This window comes from Heloderma suspectum, chromosome 2 (genome assembly GCF_057233095.1).
Source record: "Heloderma suspectum isolate Gila_16-S chromosome 2, 16-S_ref, whole genome shotgun sequence".
Lineage (NCBI taxonomy): Eukaryota > Metazoa > Chordata > Lepidosauria > Squamata > Helodermatidae > Heloderma > Heloderma suspectum.
The window spans coordinates 346,489,922-346,512,262 of NC_139459.1; the positions used below are offsets into that span (position 1 = coordinate 346,489,922).

The 22,341-nt window shown below is 46.4% G+C and overlaps 1 protein-coding gene across 1 annotated transcript in view; it reads left to right on the plus strand.

Annotated features, from left to right (window-relative positions):
• Positions 1-22,056, plus strand: part of CLIC1 (CLIC family member 1) — a 33,647-nt gene extending 11,591 nt beyond the window's left edge. Inside the window, exons 2-6 of the mRNA XM_084840878.1 lie at positions 16,141-16,250; positions 16,980-17,105; positions 17,223-17,329; positions 18,531-18,712; positions 21,697-22,056. Coding sequence (XP_084697004.1) covers positions 16,141-16,250; positions 16,980-17,105; positions 17,223-17,329; positions 18,531-18,712; positions 21,697-21,858 — 687 coding nt within the window. The 3' untranslated portion in view covers positions 21,859-22,056. The remainder of the gene's footprint in view (positions 1-16,140; positions 16,251-16,979; positions 17,106-17,222; positions 17,330-18,530; positions 18,713-21,696) is intronic.
• Positions 22,057-22,341: the final 285 nt, after the last annotated feature.

The window sequence follows — 22,341 nt, forward strand, 5'->3', positions numbered from 1 at the left end:
CTGCTTCTTGCAAAATTTCGGCTTAAATTGAAGAACGTAGGGAAAACCACTAAACCATTCAGGTATGACCTAAATCATATCCCTGATGAATATACAGTGGAGGTGAGGAATTGATTTCAGGGATTAGACCTGATAGATAGAGTGCCTGAGGAACTATGGACGGAGGTCTGTAACATTGTTCAGGAGGCAGCAACGAAATCCATCCCAAAGAAAAAGAAATGCAAGAAAGCAAAGTGGCTGTCTGATGAGGCTTTACAAGTAGCTCACGAAAGAAGGGAAGCGAAAAGCAAGGGAGAAAGGGGAAGATATACCCAACTGAATGCAGAGTTCCAGAGAATAGCAAGGAGAGACAAGAAGGCCTTCTTAAATGAACAATGCAAAGAAATCGAGGAAAACAACAGAATGGGAAAGACTAGAGATCTCTTCAAGAAAATTGGAGATCTCAAGGGAACGTTTTGTGCAAAGACGGGCATGATAAAGGACAAAGAAGGCAGGGACTTAACAGAAGCAGATGAGATTAAGAAGAGGTGGCAAGAATACACAGAAGAACTATACAGGAAAGATCTGAATGTCCCTGATAGCCATGATAGTGCGGTCACTGAACTTGAGCCGGACATCCTAGAGAGTGAAGTCAAGTGGGCCTTAGGAAGCATTAGTAACAACAAAGCTAGCGGAGGTGACAGTATTCCAGCCGAGCTATTTAAAATCCTAAAAGATGATGCTGTTAAAGTGCTGCATTCAATATGCCAACAAATCTGGAACACTCAACAGTGGCCACAAGACTGGAAAAGGTCAGTTTACATTCCAATTCCAAAGAAGGGCAACGCCAAAGAGTGTTCAAACTACCGCACAATTGCGCTCATTTCACATGCCAGCAAGGTGATGCTCAAAATCCTACAAGCTAGGCTTCAGCAGTATGCGAACTGAGAACTACCGGAAGTACAAGCTGGGTTTAGAAGAGGCAGAACTAGAGATCAAATCGCCAACATTCGCTGCATCATGGAGAAAGCAAGAGAATTCCAGAAAAACGTCTATTTCTGCTTCATTGACTACGCTAAAGCCTTTGATTGTGTGGATCACAACAAACTGTGGCAAATTCTTAAAGTGATGGGAGTACCAGACCACCTTACCTGTCTCCTAAGAAACCTGTACGAGGGTCAAGAAGCAACAGTAAGAACCAGACATGGAACAACCGATTGGTTCAAAATTGGGAAAGGAGTACGACAAGGCTGTATATTGTCACCCTGCTTATTTAACTTATATGCAGAGTACATCATGAGAAATGCTGGGTTGGATGAATCAGAGGTCGGAATTAAGATTGCTGGGAGAATTATCAACAACCTCCGATATGCAGACGATACCACCCTAATGACAGAAAGCGAAGAGGATCTCAAGAGCCTCTTGTTGAGGGTGAAAGAGGAGAGTGCAAAAGCTGGTTTGAAACTCAACATTAAAACAGCTAAGATCATGGCATCTGGCCCCATCACTTCCTGGCATATAGAAGGGGAAGAAATGGAAGCAGTGACAGATTTTACTTTCTTGGGCTCCAAGATCACCGCAGACGGTGACTGTAGCCATGAAATTAAAAGACGCTTGCTCCTTGGGAGGAAAGCTATGGCCAACCTAGACAGCATAGTAAGAAGCAGAGACATCACCTTGCCGACAAAGGTCCGTCTAATCAAAGCTATGGTTTTCCCAGTAGTAATGTATGGCTGTGAGAGCTGGACTATAAGGAAGGCTGAGTGCCGAAGAATTGATGCTTTCGAACTGTGGTGCTGGAGAAGACTCTTACGAGTCCCCTGGACTGCAAGGAGGTCAAATCAGTCCATCCTAAAGGAAATCAACCCTGAGTGCTCATTGGAAGGACAGATACTGAAGCTGAAGCTCCAATATTTTGGCCACCTAATGCGAAGAGAAAACTCCCTGGAAAAGACCCTGATGCTGGGAAAGACTGAAGGCAAAAGGAGAAGGGGACGGCAGAGGATGAGATGGCTAGATAGCATCACGGATGCAATGAATATGAACTTGAGCACGCTCCGGGAGAGAGCGCAGGAGAGGAAGGCCTGGCGTGCTATGGTCCATGGGGTCACGAAGAGTCGGACACGACTGAACGACTGAACAACAACAACACATGGTGGGTTGTTGTGTTGTCTGAACCCAGCAGGGCAACTTCATCTTGGGTTGTTAGGAATGGCTGCAGAGGTGGCTGGTCAGAGCAGCAAAAACTGAGGTTGGGACCGAGAAAACAAGTTCTGCCACACAGGTGCCTAGGATACATGCCGGAGCCAGCGGGAGGACTCAGTGGGGAAACAAGACACAGCGAGCCCGATCGTCTGTTGAGTTTACAAGCAACAACCAACCTGTGGTGGTTTATTCACAGGGTGGCTTAGCGTGATGTGCAAACCCTCCCAGTAGAGTACTGACAGTGGGGGTGTCTGGATGAGTGCAGCGGGAAAAGAAGCCACTGTGGCTTCTCCTCCTGCTTACGCTTGTGCTGTGTATGTGCCCCATTTTTACATAAATACCCGTACTACAGCACAGGTTGTGTGAACCCGGCATGTGGCATTGTGGGTTGTAGCCCACAAAGCCACCCCTGCCGCGCCGCACACCCGCCAGCCCGCTCTGCAGCGCAGGTAATTCTGCAAACAAGGGGCATGGGGGCAGGAGGAGATGCCACGCTGGCTTCTTTTCCCCCCGTGATTGTCCAAACCCAGACAGAATCAGTAAACATGTGGAAATGGTGATCCAGTAGAGATTGTTTACTTGGACTTCCAAAAAGCTTTTGACAAAGCCCCTCACCAAAGACTCCTGAGCAAACATAGCAGTCATGGAATAAGAGGAGAGGTCCTCTTCCGGATCAGTAACTGGTTAAAGAGCAGAAAGCGGAGGGTAGGAATCACTGTGGGGTCGCTGTATTGGGCCTGTGCTTTTTAACTTCTTCATAAATGATCTGGAACTAGGAGTGAACAGTGAGGTGGCCAAGTTTGCAGATGACACCAAATTATTTAGACAGGTTAGAACAAAATGAGAATGTGGAGAGCTTCAAAAGGATTTCTCCAAGCTGGGACAATGAGCATCAAAATGGAAAATAAAGTTCAATGTAAGCATAAAGCGATGTACTTTGGGGCAAAAAAAAAATCACAGCTTCTTGTATATACTGATAGGATCTGAGATCCTGGGGTTGAGGTGGAAAACTTCATGAAAATGTTGATCCAGTGTGTGGCTGGTATGAAAAAGGCACATTCCATGTTGGGCATAAGTAGAAAAGGAATCAAAAACAAAATGGCCAATATCATAGTGCCCCCCCCCCCCCCATCTATGGTTTGATCACATTTGGAATGCTGTATAGAGTTCTGGTCACCGCACCTAAAAAAGGATATTGTAGAGTTGGAAAAAGTGCAACTAAAATGATCAGTGAGTTGGAGCAACTTCCTTATGAGGACAGGTTACAACGTTTGGGACTTCGTAGCTTAGAAAAAAGGCAAGTAAGGGGAGACCTCATAGATGCATAGTGTGGCGAAAGTAGATAGGGAGACATTTTTCTCCCTCTCCCATAATACTAGAACTCAAGAGTCATCCAGTTCAATGGTGGGAGATTCAGGACAGATAAAAGGAAGTATTTCTTCACACAGTGCATTGTTAAACTATGGAATTCGCTACCACAAGGTGTAGTGATGGCTGTCAACTTGAATGGTTTTAAAGGGGGATTGGACAAATTCGTGTAGGAGAAGGTTATCAATGGTTACTAGCCATAATGGCTGTATATTACCCCCAGTATCAGAGGAAGTATACCTCTCAATACTAGTTGCTGGGGAACATGAGCGCGAGGGTGTTGTTGCTCCCATGTCTTACTTGTGGGCTTCCCACAGGCATCTGGTTGGCCACTGTGGAAACAGAATGCTGGACTAGATAGACCTTTAGTCTGAGCCAGCATGACTCCTCTTTTGTTTTCAACTGTGTGCCCTCCATATGTTTTGGGCTACAACTCCCATCAGACCCTGCCACAAGGGCGAATGATATTTCACTTTTTTAATATTTTAAAAAATAGCAAGAAAAGTGTTTTAGTGTTAATTAAAAGATTGTTTAAAAAATAAACAGGGTGATTAATGGTGCCCACCTCAAAGGTTATAGTGAACGTTTGTCAAGCTTTAAATAGCTGCTGAGGTGAATTGGACCTTCATCGTCTCTACTCACAGCAGCTATGCTAAGCCCACTAGTGTGGATGGAACATAGTAGGATGAACATATACAGAAAAAGTGCAATTTCCCCAATGGTGTGGGAAGTGACTTGCAGTTTCACTTGTAGCTTACTTCAAAAGAGCAACCATGATTAGTGCTAGGAGCTACTTGTGTGGAAGCAGTCCTAGTATAAGGGGACAGTGATATTGATGGATTGTTTTTATTATTTTTTTTCTAGACCGCCCTTCACACCCAAAAATGAGTTTCTGGGCAGCGTACAAGCCCCAAATTACATATGAAAAATATCATAAAACACAATAAAACAACTATAAAACAGAGGAATTAAAGCAATAAAAAACAGATAAGGCTTTCCTACAAATGTCTCCTCACAGAAGCAGGGGCTGAAGTCTCTATTTTCCATCCAAGCACCCTGATCCTGTCAGCAAACATATACTTCTTAAAGACCATGACAAAGTCCCCTCTGTAAAGGGTCTTGACTGATGAATGTTCTGGTACCAGCAAGGTTTTCCCTCCTACTTAATTGTCTGTCAGCTGCCATTTTTAATCTGAGGCAGCCTAGTGATCTATAGCTGCCTCCTGAAAAACATCTCAGGTGGGCCTTTTTGTTTTCCTAGTCACACTGTGGAAAAAGAACACTATTGTGATGGCTGAATGTGGCAACAGGGGAGCAATGACTAGCTAGAAGCTGCTTTATTTGCAGGCGCAGTGCTTTTGGGGAGAGGAGACTGAAAGCAAACCAAGTATTATAAGGTCAGTGTGTAAATCTACGGGGTACCAACATTTGGACTGCTTTGTGCAGTTTGGTCCCGAGACAATGTGACATAATGGGTAGAGGAGGCCTACACAATTTGTGTGACCCACCCGTAGATTTACACACCAAGTCAAATGCAGCCCACCAAGGGCTTGGTGACGGTGCTTGAATTATGGGGAGGGGAGTCCTCAATAAAATCCACAATCTCCCCCCTCTTTTAGCCAAATCATGCCTTCTCCCCCATAGCCTACTAAAACAAATTGCCTAAGGGGTCTCCCCCCTCCTCTAATTTGAACACTTGCTTGATAAACCTTGTTTTTTCTGCCTGCCTGTGCCCGCAAACAGCAACAACAAACCAGGGAGTTGTCTAGAATGTAGCAAACCAGAGTATGCGGTTGGAAGATTGTCTTAGGCGTGGTAGAGCAGAAGTAACTGCCTTTTAAATTTTCTTGTGCCTGTCCAATGGTTTTAATTTTGTGCCATTGCCTTCTGTCTTTTACTGATGCTGTTTTGTTGCTTGAGTTATTCAGTTTCATTGATTACACATTGTCTTGAGTCTGTGTGTAATTACATTATATTATGGCATTTTTATAAACAGAGGAATAAGTCCATACAGGCCTAGAATGGAGCTGGACTGGGAAAACGTGTCTGTCTCCCACATGTCTCCATCACGTTGGATTTCTCTTCCAACAAGGTATCTCCTGGCTGTTATCTTTGGCAGGTGCCACCCTGGTCACTATAAGGAACTGTTTTCTCAGCTGCTTTGCCTATGAGTAGATTCAGCTGGGAGAGCAGCACAGGGGGAGGAGAGAGAGAGGGGGAGAAACAGCAGCAGGCAAACCTGATGCGTCTGGTAGCCTAGCTAGAAGAGATAGAAATATGCAGGGCCCATGTGCATTCAGCAATGGCTCTGTCCAGAGGCAGAAAACAGTTATTGGGTAGAACAGGATCCCTGCTGCGAATCTCCATTTTCTTTTTCTTTTTTTTTTAAAGAAGGAAGTGTCTCACTCTCAAGGCTCCACAGGCAAGCTTGAAAACATGTAGAAGATGCCTGTGGATGTCTCAGAAGCCAGAGTGTGTGGGACTGACTAAAATTCCCAGGGGTCAGGGAGATGAAGCTTGAATTTCCCACCACCATCATGAGAAAATACCTCCCCTTTCAATAGCACTTTAGAGCAGTCTTGTCCAAACTGGTGCCATCCAGATGTTTTGGACTTCAACTCCCATCAGCCTTGGCCAGCGTGGCCAATGGTCAGGAATGCTGGGAATTCTAGTCCAAAAGAACTGGAAGACTCCTGGTTGGGCAAAAAGCTGCTTCAGAGTGTTCAGAGGATGTCACATTCCTGATCTTGTTGTTCTTATAATGCCAGTAAGGGAGGTTAGTGTTACTATCCCCATATGGCAGATGAGAGCCGGGCCTGTGGCTGAGCAAGGGTGACGTGCCCAAGCCCATCTAGTGAGTTCATGGCGCAGGCAAGATTTCAGCCAGGGACTTCCTGATTTGCTGTCTTAGCAGCTATGATACATCCTTACCCCATAGGGGCCGTAGCCCGGTGACCAGAACACATGCTTTGCATGCAGATGGTTCCAGTCTCACTGCTTGATATCTCCCGTTCAAAGGGTGCTACAAAAGACTTCTTCCTGAGACTGTGCACAAGTTGTGGTAGCCTTCCTGAGAAACCACCGTTTGGAGTTGACAATACTTGGGTAGATGGCAAATAGCCTCACCTGGCATAATGCCTATTTTCACAGAGGCCAGGAAGATAGAAACGTAATCACAGGAGCGCATGGTCACGTGTTTGTAGATGCACTTTGCTCCCCAGCAAATTTTCCCTACTTTAAAAGGAGTTCAGCTTGTAGTCAAAAGAGAAGAACTTGGCCAGCTCTTAGCACCTGACCAGTTGCAGTACTGAGCATCATCTGACACTAGGAGTGTTGACCGAGTTTAGTCAGTCACCTGACTGCTTGGCTTTTACTGGATTAATTGGTCACTTAATTAGTTGATTGATTGAGAGAGCTCCTGTATCACTGAGAGGGAGAATTCTCCCAGGTGTTGTTCGCCTAACCTTGCAGCACTATTGCTGGGTGAACCCAGCTCTTAAAGCCACGGGAGCCTGTCAGAACCTGGCAACCATACTTCTCAGGAGTTTACACCATTTCTGGACTTCTGCATATTTTGTGTAAATTAACACGAGCGCAGAATCTGGGTCTTGCTGGTTCAGTACATGGATTTGATTTATTTATATACACACACACACATTACATGCAGTAAAACGGGCCCTGTTCACTTCCTCCTCCTCTCTCTCTCTCTCTCTGTTCCTCTCCACTCCCTGGCTCGCTTCCCTTGCTTGGTGTCCCAATCACAGTTGATTGCTGGCGGCTGTATGTGCATGTGTGTGGGTGGGGAACATGTGTGAGTCTGTGTCTCTGATTTGCTTCTGTATCTTTCTTGAATCAAGCCAAAGGCTGTGCCACAGATGGGTGTAATCAGTCCATGAATTCTTGGTTCTCTTTGAATAAGTGGAACTAATTCACAGCCAAGAAGGATAGCTTTGGAGCAGAAGTGTGCAACCTGGTGCCCTCCAGATGTTTTGGCCTACAACTCCCATCAGCCCTGTCCAGCAAAGCCAGGGGTGAGGGATGATGGGAGTTGTAGGCCAAAACATCCATTAGGCCAAAACATCCATAAGGCCTCAATTTGCCCTGATTTGGAGCCAAGAGGGACAGAATAGTCTCTTCTCACCAGGTGCCCTCTGGTTGTTTTGGACTACAACTGCTATCATCCCTGACCATTAGCCAAGCTGACTGGGGCAGAGGGGAGTTGTAAGCTAAAACATCTGGAGAGCATCAGGTTGCCTATCCTGACATGCACTGAAAAAATAGAAGGTAGCCGTGTTGATTTATAAGAAAAAATTCAAGAGACACGACATCTAAATACCTTCATTAAGGCCAACCAATATGTCACAAAGTCATGAGCTAGTTTTTGAGCTCCACAACTCTTGAGGCAAGATGTCGAAGCAAATAAAAAAGAGGGGGAGAAGTTGTTACTCCCTACGTCGGCAATTTTAAAGATGGAATGCAGGAGGAGTTATGCAGACATATTTGGATTAGCTTCACTTGGTCCAGGACAGATTGCAGGATGCATCCAGGGGTATTGGAACAAAGCAAACCATAATGATTTAGTATCATATTTTTAAAAACACATAAAATCAAGTAATTATTTGCTTCCACCATAATTGGATATTTTTACTCTTGTATTATGCTCTGATTTTAATGTGACTGTTTTACTCTTTGGGTAAAATGTCTTAGGTCTGCTTGATATTAATTTGTTTGACTTTCTGTTTTATAATTGCTTTAATGATGTTTTATAAAAATCCCATTTATGTTGATTCTGTAATTTTAAATTGTTTTATATTTTGCAAGTCACCCAAAGAATGACAGTTATTGGGTGACTGATAAATATAGTTAGTTAACTAGTAAAGAGAAACCTAGTCTTTATTTTAGCAAAGACAGGGATTAATTTTAGGTTAATTCGGCTGGTAAATTTGAGTCACTTGGCTCGAACTGCCTTGGGGTTGGAGGGCTTTGTAAGTGTTTCTCACACCTTCTGAATTTGGTGTCTTCTAGAATTACCCTACTTGTCACATCTCCCCCAAACTGCATAAGCATTATTTTGGGTGGGGGTGAGCACACAGAGGTTCTTGTGTGTGTGGATCCTGCTGCTTTGTGCGTGTGAGATTGGCCACATTCACACAAAATGGTAAGCCAGAATTGAGCCAAGTGTATGCTACCTGATGGCTCCTACTTAGTTCCTTTTGCAGATGGGAGCAACAGAAAAGTGACAAGGAACTTACCGGCAGTAGAAAGCTTAGCGTTGGATCCGAGACAAGCCAGGAATCCAGGTTCAGATGTAACATTAAGCTTTCTATCGCTGGTGATTTCCTTGTCACTTTAACTCTCGCACCAGTGTACTTGCTTGTTGCAGGACTCTCAGGTTCTCATGGACGAGAGCCAGAGGCCCGAGCTATGCAGGTTGGAGCAGAAGATGGAGATCTAGCAAGTGTTAATTTTCTGCTGTTTCAGCTTGCCTAAAAGAAGGAGAGGATATTTATGTATGCTTTAAGTTCTGCTGCTCCCTACTCCAAGCTTTTGTTGTGTTTAGAAATGTCAGTACATAAATATTGGGCTAGAGAGGTAGGCTGCCAGGACGCTTGGCTTTAAGAGAAGAGCAAGGGTAAGGACACAGGGTGGAGGCTGGGAACAAAGTCTTCTTACTGTGTGTGTGTGTGTGTGTGTGTGTTCGTTCTCTCATGCACATATAGAAACCCAGGGCCCTGGTTTCTGTTTTAACTATGCCTGTATTTAGCAACTGCAGAATGTCATTTCTCCAAAATTGCCTGTGTCATCAAGTATTTTTTTCAGCCCCTTGGGCCAGACTCCCCCCTCCTGGGGATAGTAAAACCCAGCTGGGCTCAGGTCCAGGTGTTTGCGTACAATGCAGGTGTGCTCCAGGGTGGGGCTCTCTTGGTTACCAAGCAGAGGTCCGCTCTGCCTGCAGCCTCTCTCCTCCTTGGCAGGTAGGGCTGCCACGTCCTGAACCTGGCAGGGCAGCAGAACCGTTTGAGAGGCGCACTGAAGGGAGAATTCTGCCAGCTGCAGCTTCTTTGCTCACTGCAGCATGGGCATGGGAAAAGTTTGCCCCATTTCCCCTTTAAACAATCTTGAAAGGCTTACCCTTTCAGTCTGTACCCAGCAGTCTTATTGACAGGTGTCTGAACTGGGCAGGGATCAAAAAGATTAAAGCCTGGGTGAAATCCAGGAAAGGACATAAGGTCTAGTGCAGAGGTACAGAACTTCAGGGCTTTGAACAAGGATTTGAAAGGGGGGAGAATCCTATAGCTCAGGAGTGCGGAACCTCTAGCCCTCCGGGGGTCACAATCTGGCCCTCCGGGGCCCCCTAGATGGACATGCCTCCCTTTTCTGGCCCCACCCTCTTTTCCCCAAGCACCTATTGTTTGGCGGTTTCCTGGCTTTTATGCAGGTTTTCCCCATTTCCCCCCATTGACTGCCTCTTGTAAGGCCTAGTTACTGGCAGTGAGAGCTTTCATCCTACAACATGGGTTTTTTTGGCCTCTTTCCTTTTGCCTTCAGCCTTGCCCGTCCCCTGAGAGCTTTTCTGAAATGGAATTTGGCGCTGGTCTCATGGTAAAAACATATGAGGTGTCCGGAAACTAGTAGAGTAGCAGTGTGGAGCTGGGGTTCCAGATGGGCCAACGCTGCCCCTCTGCAGAAAATGCTCCCAGACTCCCCCGTTGCCACCTTAGAGGTATAATAGAGCAGCAGGCCATTCCAGCAGACCACTTTGGGGGCCATGTCCTTGGCCCCCTCCTCTGCAGGGCTAAATGCTGGTCAGGGGAATAGGGTTTGGTGAGTTAAATTAAGGGCCAGGATTCCTGGGTTCTTTAGCGGTGGTGTCTGTGTATTTAGAATGTTGCTGGGCGTCTGTGGCCCAGGTCTCCTGGGTTCTGTAGGAAAGGATATAACCGCCTTCCCCAGTCTGGTGCTCTCCAGATCTTTTGAAGTAAAACTCTTGGCATCTCTGACTATTGTTCGTGCTGGCTGGGGCTGATGGAAATTGTGGCCCAACACATCTGGAGGGCAGCAGGGTGGGGAAAGCCGGAAGATAGCAGGAATCAGGGCTTCTGGCTTCTCTGAAAGTGGAATGCATTAGGGTGAAGATAAGCGGAGGGTGGGGTGCATAAGTAACTTCTGACTGCCTAGAATGGAATTTCCTGCCTTGAAGTCTGAACTGAAAGGCTCCTTCTTGGCAAAATGTTTAAGTCGGGGAACGACATCAACTTGGGAACCCCCCCCCTCGCTTCCCTCCCACAGATCAGAGAGAGCTGGCTCAAACCATGATGTAGCTTCAGCTCCCCCCGCCCTTATATCTACACCCCGCCTTTCCACTGAAGCTGGTTGACTTTCTCATTTTTATGGCTCATTCTTGCTTGATCTTGTTCCAGGGAAGGGCATATTTTCTCCATGTACGGGTTTGTGGTTTTGTTTCCGAGCAACCCACAGAGTCAGTTTTTAACTAAAAACTGGTAGTCCCTGAAAACGGAAGGTCATGGTTATAATAAGAACAATTAATCATGCAGAGAAAAGTGGTCGTTGAAAGGCACTGGTGGTCATTTACGGTGGGGAACATTGGGGAGATTCTGAAGGGGTGGAGTCTCACATTTTGGAAGCAAAAATCACAGTAAATGAAGCAAAAATAAGGGTGAAGTTTTGGTGGCAACATCACAGAATATTTAGGGGGACCTGTTGAAGGCAATGGCTTTTTATTTGGGAACGGGAGATTGACACTGTAGGGCTGTGTGTATCTTGCGCAGTGAGAATCTGAAATCTGTGATTTGAATACAAAGGAAGCAACCATAATGGCATTCACTGATTTTGTATTTATTTACTTAATGATGTTGCATAACATTTCTTCCTTTCTAGCAGTCAGCTTTCCCTAAACATTTTAGGGCACAATCCTGTGCATGTTTAGACAGAAATAAGTCCTACAACTCCCAATAACTCCCAGACTTATTTCTGTCTAAATATGCATAGGATTGCATCCTGTGTGCAATAAGCATTGCTGTTACCTGCCTCCTGAAGCGGTCTCCCCCCCACCCCCAGCTTGCTAAACACACAGTTCTGCCTTCTCTCAAAAATATGAGCAGACTTTTTCCTTGCCCAGGCCAGGGTTTCTTCTTATTCCTGACACAACTGCCAGAATATGGGGAGGGGGGGGGGTTCCAGCAGAGTTACGGGCCAGCAGCAGCCCTAAGTCAGGAGGCCGTCTTGCCGCACAGCTGGCTCTGTGCTTCTTTCTGTTTGGGCATCTCCATAGCAACTCTGGTCTGTGTACCTGTCATTCGCCTGGCTGATGCAATCGTAGTGCTTCGGTTGTCCCCAAGATTAGTGGGTGGCAGCAGACTTCCCTGAGGATTTGAGGGAAAGTGGTCTGTTCCCATAGTAATTGTTGGTGGCTGTAGGCCTCTTGGAGGATGATTTGTCTGTCACCATGGTAACTGTTCAGTTACTAGGCCAGTGATCCTGCTCTCCTTGGCTACTGTTACCAAGAGGGATTCCCTATTATCTTAGCAGACAACTGTTCCCAGGGGTGTTGACTTGTGGCATGAGCAGTTGGGGAAATCCAGAAGGGAGGGATTTGTTTTGTTCTGCTTTCTGATTTTTCCAAGATGATGGGTGCTGGTGGTGGGCAACTGTTTTGCCAGTCAAGCTGAGGTCTGAGAGTGCCCCACTCTCATACACATTGGGGCACGTATCCAGTCTGGGGCAGGTTTTCTCTCTGGTTGGCTGAGCACAGGAGAGGCAGGCCAGGGGTATATGCCATGTCCAGGCAGCACATCCTCACACTGCAGCTGAGATGCACCACACACCCTATGTGCTACGTTTGACACCATGTGCCACAGGCCAGCCATGCATGCTCTATATCAGCCTTCCCCAACCTGTTGCCCTCCAGGGATGTTGGACTGCAACTCCCACCAACCCCAGCTAGCATGCTGGCTGGGGATGATGGGAGCCATAGTTCAGCATGCCTGGGGGGTGCCTGGCTGGAGAAGGCTGTTGTATATCCTCCTTCAAGAACTGAAGAATTTTGGCCTTTAGGCACCCCACTCCCCCAAACCTGAAGAGCCTGGGCTCCCAAAGCTTTCCTATGTCTGGTGGCAGGTGGGGCTCAGGTATTTGTGATGTGGGGAACCTCCACTTCATGGGGTGGGGGTGTGAGTTCAGCCCCAGTGAATTAGTAATTCCAGTGCAGGCTGGTGGCTCCGATGTCAGTGGGGCAGTAAATCCGCTTCAGGTTTCAGTTCTGACTGAAACCCAGGGCGGATTCACCACCCCACTGACATCAGAGCCACCAGTCTCCACTGGGTAAATCAGTAATTTATACCCTGTTCTAGAGCTATATTCTGCTGTTCTACAGTTCTTCTACTCAAGAACATATTTAAAAAATGACATCAAATACAGTTAAATCAACACCGTTAAAGACTGTCGTCTTATGTATGGTGTCCCTTAAACACTGACCCCTTAAGTACAGCCCAGTCTCTTTTCCCAGTCCTTCTTTACACCTGAGGTGTCAAAACCCTTTAAGTCTGAGGGCCAAATTCAGTTTTGGAGGAGCGCTTGGGGTCCACGTTCCTATGTTGGCGGGCAGGGGCCGAGACAAAAGTGGCAGGATGAAAAACAGCAGCATATTCTAGCTTAAAACTCTCACTGCCAGTAACTAGGCCTTAGGAGAGGTGTTCCAACCTTTCAGAACAGGGAAAAGCCATGCAAAAGCCAGGAAACCAGGTTGGGGAAGGTTGCAGTGGACCTGTTTGTCAAGCCCTGCAGGGGTAGCATCATAGAATCATAGGGTTGGAAAGGGCCTTCAAGGCCATCGAGTCCAACCCTTGCTCAGTAGTCGAGGCTCAGAAAGAGCAGCTTGTCCATGGCCACCAGTGAGCACCATGGATGTGTAAGGACTTGAACTGCGGTGTTCCCATTTCAGTGTAATGCCTATTGCCATTGTGCAGGCTGTCCCATAGATATGCAAGCATCTTTCTCCCTCTAGTGACATCATATGGTGTTGCACTCATGGAGTTTGTGGTGTTTGTGTGAGCCTGTGACATTTTTGCTGGATTTACCTGGGTTTAGTTCTTTGTCTACAACATAATGCTGAAGGAATGATATAGTTGCACCCCCGCATAGATTTTTGTTTACTTCTAATGAATTCCCTCAAGGTTTGTGGCTATCTAGAGGTAAACAGAAAAGTTACTTCAGTCTCTCTCTCTCTCTCTCTCTCACACACACACACACACGTACATTTCTTTCCCATTCTTGTTATACAAAACATTCTAAGACACTGTGTGGTTTTTTTTCTTGTTACAACATGGTTAGTCAGCGTGCAGAATATATTTAATTGAACATGCACAAAGATGATTTTCTGCCGCAAGGAGCTTACACTAAAATTTGATCAGGATACAAGCGTGATCAGAGAGACAAGGGTACCAAGGGAGGAATGTGAGTGAATGCAGGTACACGTACATAGCAATCTGCCATATACTGAATCAGACCAAGGGTCCATCCAGCCCAGTATTGTTGACGCTTGACTGGCAGTGGCTGTCCAGTGTGTCAGGCGGGCATTTTTCCAGTCCTACCTCATGACCTTCTGCATGCAAAGCAAGTGCTCTACCACTGAACCACACCCCCTCTCCACTTAGGGGATTAAAGGGGGTTAAGCCAAAGGCTTCATAGAAGGGGTGGGCCTTGAACAAGGATTTGAAAAGACAGGGAGGCGTCCTATAGCTGTTCTAGAAGGGGGTTCCATGCACAAGGGGAAGCAGAGAAGTATGGGTGAAGACATCTTAAATTGACAGGAGATCTTAGAGGGGAATCTTTTTTTTTTCAAGGCCATCGAGTCCAACCCTTGCTCAGGAGATCTTAGAGGGGAATCTTTTTTTTTTCAAGGCCATCGAGTCCAACCCTTGCTCAGTAGTCGAGGCTCAGAAAGAGCAGCTTGTCCATGGCCACCAGTGAGCACCATGGATGTGTTGGGGGCGAATGCCGGCAGTGAATGGGACCAAAGCCTGTATGTTGCCTCCTGTCTTCTGTGGGTGTGCCAGAGCCAAAGGGAGCCAGGGTGTCCTGAGCAAGATAGCTCAGTGTGAGCTGTTAACCCAGCAAAGGTCAGGCTGAAGACTGAATGTTACATACAAATTCACCAGTTATAGTTGGGTCTGCTTCTTCACTGACTACAGCTGAGTCTTTTTCCTCCTGAGTAGATGCTTCCTCCTGAGTAAACCCTGAGCGAAAGGGTTTTCTGCCAGCCAGGTGGGCTTCCAATGATAACTCTGAGTGTCTCACCTGGTCCATCACCGCTGGTGCTCTAGAGAGCCATGAAATGAGGGAGGAGAGTCAGGAACCACAGCGGGACTGGGTTCAAAGGGTATCTTTGGGACCTCAGGCGAGGCATCCCTATGGTGGGACCCAACCAGTTCCCCCATGTCTTCTGTGGGAGTAAGGTGTGCTGTGGGATTGAAATCTCCTCCTCCAAAGAGGTCTCGCCTGGGCTTGGGTCACCTGGAAGCTTGGCACAGGGCAATTCAATTTCCTCTCTTCCTCTCTGCTCAGTGGGCTGCCAAAGATGGGAAGGAGGGCCCTTGCTAGAGGTCTGAACTGATTGCTGGTAGAGGACTTTTGAAATTAGGTTGAGGGCCACATACTGCCCTAGTTGCCACAAGTTTCCTACCCCTGCATTAGAGGATGGTGGTAGAGTTGGTGGAGTAGAGGAGACGGCAAGGGATATTTTAGGAGAAAAGGACAGAAAGATAGGGCAGGAGGAAAGCTGGGAAGAACGTTAAAGCACAAAATGTGGATGGGGAGAGAGGGGGGAAAAGTAAAAGAAAAAAGAAAGGGAAGATAATCTTACCATTTACTGTTGTTCAGAATTGCCATTACATCTTTTCCTAATATAGAGCAATACAGTGGATGGGGGAAGACTGTCAATACTTTTTTTCTGAAGGGATGGGAGAATCAGCGAGCTTGAAGCTTGGTCCACCTCATTCCTGTTCTCCACTGCGAGTTCCCTCCCCGCTCCCGTTCGAATGGGGAAATTATGCATTTGGGTGTGCATTTTTTTAAAAGTGCGCACCCACACACGTACTTCCCCCTATTGACGAAAGCATGGAAATGTGCATTGTTTTTTCCCCTAAAGTATGCATTTCACACATGAGTATCACAGGCTTGGGAACGTGTGAGCTTTGCCCACAAAATGTATTTGCGTTGCAGGTATGAGCAGGGCTGCATCCATATTGCTCTGACTGTGGCAGTGTTCCGAGGCTGGGAAATTGCACCATCTAGTGGTAGGAGGTGGGGATTGTACTTGCAGCCGGGCGAGATCTTGTGGTCAAAGGTGAACTCAGACTTCCCCTACGTCACCCCCCCGGAATCATTCTGTTGGAGGAGGTCCGGAATAACAGGGTGTAGCTATAAGGCAGAGAAATGGCATTTTATTATACCTCTATCTACCAAGCCCAGCTGAAACTGAGCTGGACAAGATCAGAAATGTTTTTTTGCTGCACGCTGTGATATGGTTTGGTAACATCTAAGCCTCAATGTTACATTTTGTTTTCCCAGGCTGGCAGTGATGGAGCAAAAATTGGGAACTGCCCCTTCTCCCAGCGACTCTTCATGGTCCTTTGGCTCAAGGGAGTGACCTTCAATGTCACCACAGTGGACACCAAAAGGTGGGTGAAATACCACTCATCCTGCATCAGATGCCCTCTGTTTCACTACTGACTGACCCACATGCATCCTTGCCCTACCAAGTAGGGGCAGGTGGGAGTTTTGTTTGGTTTGCAGTTTGGTGTAAACTTAGCTAATTTGCACTCCCCAGACATCTACGTGAACCTAAACACACTTGCACACTGAAATTCACAGTTTTCTGTAGGTTGAACACAAGTTCATCAATTTAAAAATGGCTACAAAAATGCATATATCAAGAAAAAGTGTGCACAAAATGCACATATTACAGGAAAATGTGCACAAAATCACAATATATTTTGGGGGGGATGCGCATGTTTGAAAAGTATGCCCCAAAATGTATATGAGGAGAAGCATGCATGAAAAATGTATGCATTATTGTGCAGATTTTAAAGTCAAAATTTGCAAGTTGCAGCAGAAATGGAGTGGAACAAACACCACTGGAAATTCAATGAGCTGAGGAAAAGTGAACTTGACATAGTATTCAATATTAGTCCTACCTAGAGTAGACCCATTGGAATGAATGGGACTTAGCTTAGTTATGACTAATTTAACTGTCATTCATTTCAATGGGTCTACTCTAAGTAGGTCTATCATTGAATACAACACAGAATCACCCATCCCTATCTGCTAGCTTTGCCATTTTCAATTTATTTCACTCCAGTGACCCTCGTGTAATTACAAACACTCTGTTTTCCCTCCATTCCTTTTAGGAGGACCGAGACAGTGCAAAAACTCTGCCCGGGAGGTCAGCTACCGTTCCTGATGTATGGGACCGAGGTCCATACGGACACCAACAAGATTGAAGAATTTCTGGAAGAAGTTCTGAGCCCTCCCAAGTACGAGCTAGATGGAGCTATGGGACTGATTGGGAAAGGGGATTTCTAACTATAGAAGGAGTTGTGGGTGGTGCCACCACCAAGGGAGCCCTACTTTAAGGCTGAATTATTTCATAGGTACCCCAAGTTGGCGGCCCGTAACCCTGAGTCCAACACAGCTGGACTTGATGTGTTTGCCAAGTTCTCTGCCTATATCAAGAACTCAAATCCAGCACTCAACACCAGTGAGTATCTTGGGCCCCAAATCCTCAGTGACTTTCTCCTGTGAATGTTAATGGTTCTCTTTATTCACTTTATCTTTGTCATAATATTCACCGCCCCCTTTCCCTGACGCCTAGTAGCTTGACTTCCTCATCTTTGCTTTGTCATTGGCTCCTTTCCTTCATATACTTCAGTAGATGCTTGCTTTTTATTGGCTGTCTTTTCTTTCACTTTCACCCTGCTCTTTCCAGTTCAAAATTCATCTTGGTTGCCATGGAATGTCAATAATCCTATATGGCAGGGCTGCACAACCCATGGCCCCCAAGGCCTTTGGTGCTGTCCCCATGGATGTCCTGGCCTCCTGCCACCAGATCCCACCCCCCAAGATAGCAGAGAAAGGGCAATCTCAGTGTAGATTGCTGGGGGAAGGGAGAGGCTTTTACTTCCCCCCCCCCTCCAGTAATCCCTAAATCTCAGTGGACAAGGAGGGAAGGTTTTCACAGTGAGATGTGTGTGTACGTGGGGAGGGAAAAGAGTGTTTGGTGGCCATAGAGTGCTGACTGTCTCTTGGGGAGGAAAAAAGGGAATGAAGGGAGTGGAAATGGAATAGAGTATCCCAGAATAGGGCATGGCTGGCTGGAACCTGAGCAGGAGCACTCTGTGCTGCAACATTTTGTTGTAGTTCTCACTTCTAGTTTTGGTGCCCCGTTCGTTCTTCTTGGTGCTTGCCTTCTACCTTCATTTTTGGTTCCCTTCTGTCTTCTCTGCCTTGACCCATGGGATCTCATGCCAATTAGTTCTTTGGCCTCATTGGCTTTTCCCCTTCATCTGCACTGGCTAAGTTATTCCTTTCCCTTAATTCTCACTTGAGCCCTTCTCGCCATTTAGCTATTTCTATTTCCTATTGGCTACTTTGGCCCCATTTCCAGCTAACCATAACATCCTTGTTGACTGGGATTGTGCTAATCTCCCCCCGCCCACTTCTCACTGGTTTCTTCAGCTTTTTCTCTAGCTCATTGGCCCTTTCATTCTCTTCTCTTGGATACCATTGGGTCCCTGTCCTTCATCTCTGTCTCTTTCCCTCTCGCCTTGAATCCTATTGGTTCCCTTTCCAACTTAGTAGTTACCACGTGGATCTTTCAAGACGTTTTGTGTTGCCCCTTGGATTTTCGTTGGTTCCACATACTCCTCCTTCACTTCCTGCAACTCCTCCTCATTCTCTAGGCCTCGAGAAGGGTTTGCTGAAGGCACTGAAGGTGCTGGACCTTTATTTGATGACGCCGCTACCGGAAGAGGTGGACGAGAACAGCGCTGAGGATGAGGGCCAGTCCAACCGCAGATTCCTTGATGGGGACGAGCTCACATTGGCTGACTGCAACCTGCTGCCCAAGCTTCACATTGTCAAGGTGAAAACCTCTCCTCCTTCAGGGGCGTCGGGCCTCTGAATGATCATAAGAACATAAGGAGAGCCCTGCTGGATCAGACCAAGGGTCCATCTAGTCCAGCATATTGTTCACACAGTGGCCAACCAGCTGTCCACAGGTGGGAAACCCACAAGCAGGACACGAGTGCAACAGCACCCTCCCACCCCTGTTCCCCAGCAACTGGTGTACCCAGGCATGCTGCCTCTGGTGTTTGAGGTAACACACAGCCATCAGGACTAGTAGCCATTGATAGCCTTCTCCTCCAGGAATTTATCTAGCCCCCCCTTTTAAAGCTATCCAAATTGGCATAACTACATCCTGTGGGAGCGAATTCCATAGTTTAACTATGTGCTGTGTGAAGAAGTATTCCTTTTATCTGTCCTGAATCTCCCCCCAATAGGCTTCATGGGATGACCCCGGGTTCTAGTATTTTGAGAGACGGAGAATAATGTCTCCCTATCCACATTCTCCACACTATGCATAATTTTGTATACCTCTATCATCTCTCCCCTTACCCTCCTTTTTTCCAAGCTAAACAACCCCAGCTGTTGTAACCAGGGGCACAACAGTAGGAAGGTGCAGTTGCACTCAATGTCCTGCTTGTGGGCTTCCTGGAGCAGGGGTGTTCAGCCTCTTTCGGCCTGAGGGCTGAATTCCGTTTCGGGAAGTTCTTGGTGGGCTGCGTTCCAGTGATGGGTGGGGCCAAAGTCAAAGTGGGCAGGGCAAAAGAGCAACAATATATTGCTATTTTAGCTTGAAGTCCTTACTGCGACTAACTAAGGTTTGGGAGAGGCCTTTCCACCTTTCAGAATGAGAAAAAGCCACATAAAAGCCTAGAAACCACCGTACAATTGGTTGGGGGAAGTGGCATGACCACCTGGGGAACCATGGAGGGCTGGATTTGGCCCACTGGCGGGCTGGATTTGGCCCATGGCCTGAGGTCCTGCACCCCTGTTCTAGAGGCGTCTGGTTGGCCACTGTGGGAAGCAGGATGATGGACTAGATGGACCCTTGGTCTGAGCCCTCGTGGTGGTTCTTACCATCTTTAGTCTGAAGGATCAGGTGTTCCAACCCCCTCTCCTCTCCTCTCCTCTCCTCTCCTCTCCTCTCCTCTCCTCTCCTCTGCTAAGGCAGGATTGGGTGGAATCTGGTTGGAGTTAAAAACCAAACTCTTCAGAAGTGTCGCAAGCTGTTTTAGAAAACATTCGCTGCTTCTCCATCCTCGGAAATGAAAGCGCTCTAAGGTCTTTGTTATATCGCCCCACCTCAGGGAGAATTCACATGTGCATGTCCGTTGTTTGATTAACTGCAACATCAAGTGAGGATGGGCATGTGTGAAACAGGCAAATGCCATAGGCTAGGGGTTCCCAAACTTTTTGGGTTGGTGGGCACATTGGGAATGTTGAGGGAGTGTCATGGGCCCTCTCACAAAGCGGCTGCCATGGGGTGTGTGTGTGTGTGTGTGTCAGGCGTGTTCCTACTAAAGGAAAAGTAGCTTGCTCAACAACATAAGTACAAGGCAGAGGTGGTGTCTGACTTCTGAAACAAAACCACTCTTTTGAACCCAAATAAAGATGTTGCTGGATGGCAGCACTTTGCTTTACAGCGTGCCAGCATCTCAATTATAAAAAGAGAGAGAAAAAGAAAATCTTAAGAAATAAAACAATCAGGAGAAGTAAGGAGCCTGGGTGCTATATGTTGGGACACCCCAGCCATAGGCTGAATTTTCACATCAACTTGCTTAGTGCAATACTTTTGAATGGAGGCTGTCCCCATGTGCAACTGTCACTAAATGACGTGAGACATCTGTTGATGTGCTGTTGAATGAGCTGTGTTTCCGTGTGAATCTATCCTCACTCAGTAGTGAGGGCCAATTCACAGATGAACCTCCAGAGTAGAAATGTCTTCACATGGTTGACCTTACCCCACCCCACCCCTGCCCATCTGTTTGAAATCATCTCTGTGTAGCATCTCTATGTTACTACCTTGGATAAAATGTATCAAAGCAAATGTTTTCCCTGACAGAGAACCATTTTCAATATGTCCTTGCATGGCCTTGAACCAAGGGGCAGAAGGAGAGCTCTGAAGGCTTAATTTCCAAAACAATAGGTGCTGAAGCTCAGGTGTGCCTAGAACCCTAACCCTTCACCTGGAATTGCCATGCCATTTCCAGCCAAACGTGTGAATGTTAGCAGTGGGTAACTTAGCAAGGAGGAAAACACGCACACTACAGATGCTTAGAGCTCCTTTCTTTATCATTAGCATTTAAAATAGTCCTGGTCTGAGCTCAAGCATGGGAATAGATCCTGGGGTTACGATGGGATGAGTCCTGGATCAAATTAAGTGTTTTTTGTGTTTAAAGAGAGTGGTGTGGCATTTGAGTGGCTGGGGCAGAGAAGACTGCTTAGGAAGTAGGAGAGAAGAGGCAACTCTCAAGCTTGAAACTAGTAATTTTGTAACATTGCTTGAAAATATATGGATAATTATGGAAACTGCTCGTCTAGTGCCAACAGGATACTGAGAAAATAGCCTAAATTGATGTCAGCTGCCCTCTGCGTTTGCTGCCATTCTTTTCATTACTAATGAACAACTCTGTGCATACCCTGCTCTTTAAAAAAGCAGCGAAGTTCTGTGCTGCGATAATATTTTGCATAAACTATTCTGTTTTTGCTAATCATGGGAAGTTCCAGTGCCTGATCCCTAGAAATCCTGTCCAGCTATTGCTTGTCTGAGATTTCACCAGTCATTGCCCACACACTTTCAAACCTACTTAGCAGTAGTCATAAGGACTAGAAACTTGCTGTTTTTTTTTCTTTTTTACAGTGAAAGCTGAACATTCTTAGGGTGCTATATTCTAAACCTTTCACCAAATTTTTCCTTGCATGGAATCTTAGAATATGCCTGAAGGCCTGATTTTATAAATACACTGATGTTACAAGTTATTTTTGGTTTCACAATTCCAACAGGTGGTGTGCAAGAAATACCGTGACTTTACCATTCCTGAGGAATTCCGTGGCATCCATCGCTATCTCAAGAACGCTTACGCCCGTGAGGAATTTGCCAGCACCTGCCCGGACGATGAAGAGATTGAATTAGCTTATGAGCTGGTTGCCAAAGCTTTGAAATAACAAACTTGAGAATGGGAAAGGGGTGTGGGGCCTCCCGTGGCACGATTTATTGGGGTTGGGCCCATCGGAGGACCCATTTTTTTAATGTATGTACTTGTGTTTGGAGGGGGAGGGGGAATGTCTATTTTCTGGGAGGGACAAAGTGATTTGAGTTTAAATATGAGCAAGAATAAAATAAAATACATGTTTTTAAAAGTATCACATTCAGTGCTTTACCTGCCCCCTTGCTACATTGGAATTATGAAGTGCAAGTCCAGCAATGGAATATTGGAGTCAGTTCTGTGGTTCTGAGGTATTCCAATGGATAGTTCCATAAAAGGGTAGAGCAGGGAATGTGGAACCTGCCATTTTGTGTATTAAATCTTTGAGGGAGGGAGGGAGGGTGTGTGTGTGTGTGTGTGTGTGTGAGAGAGAGAGAGAGAGAGAGAGAGAGATGTTCTGATTGGCTAATCGAGGAGCTTGGTGGGGTTGGAATGCTGGGAT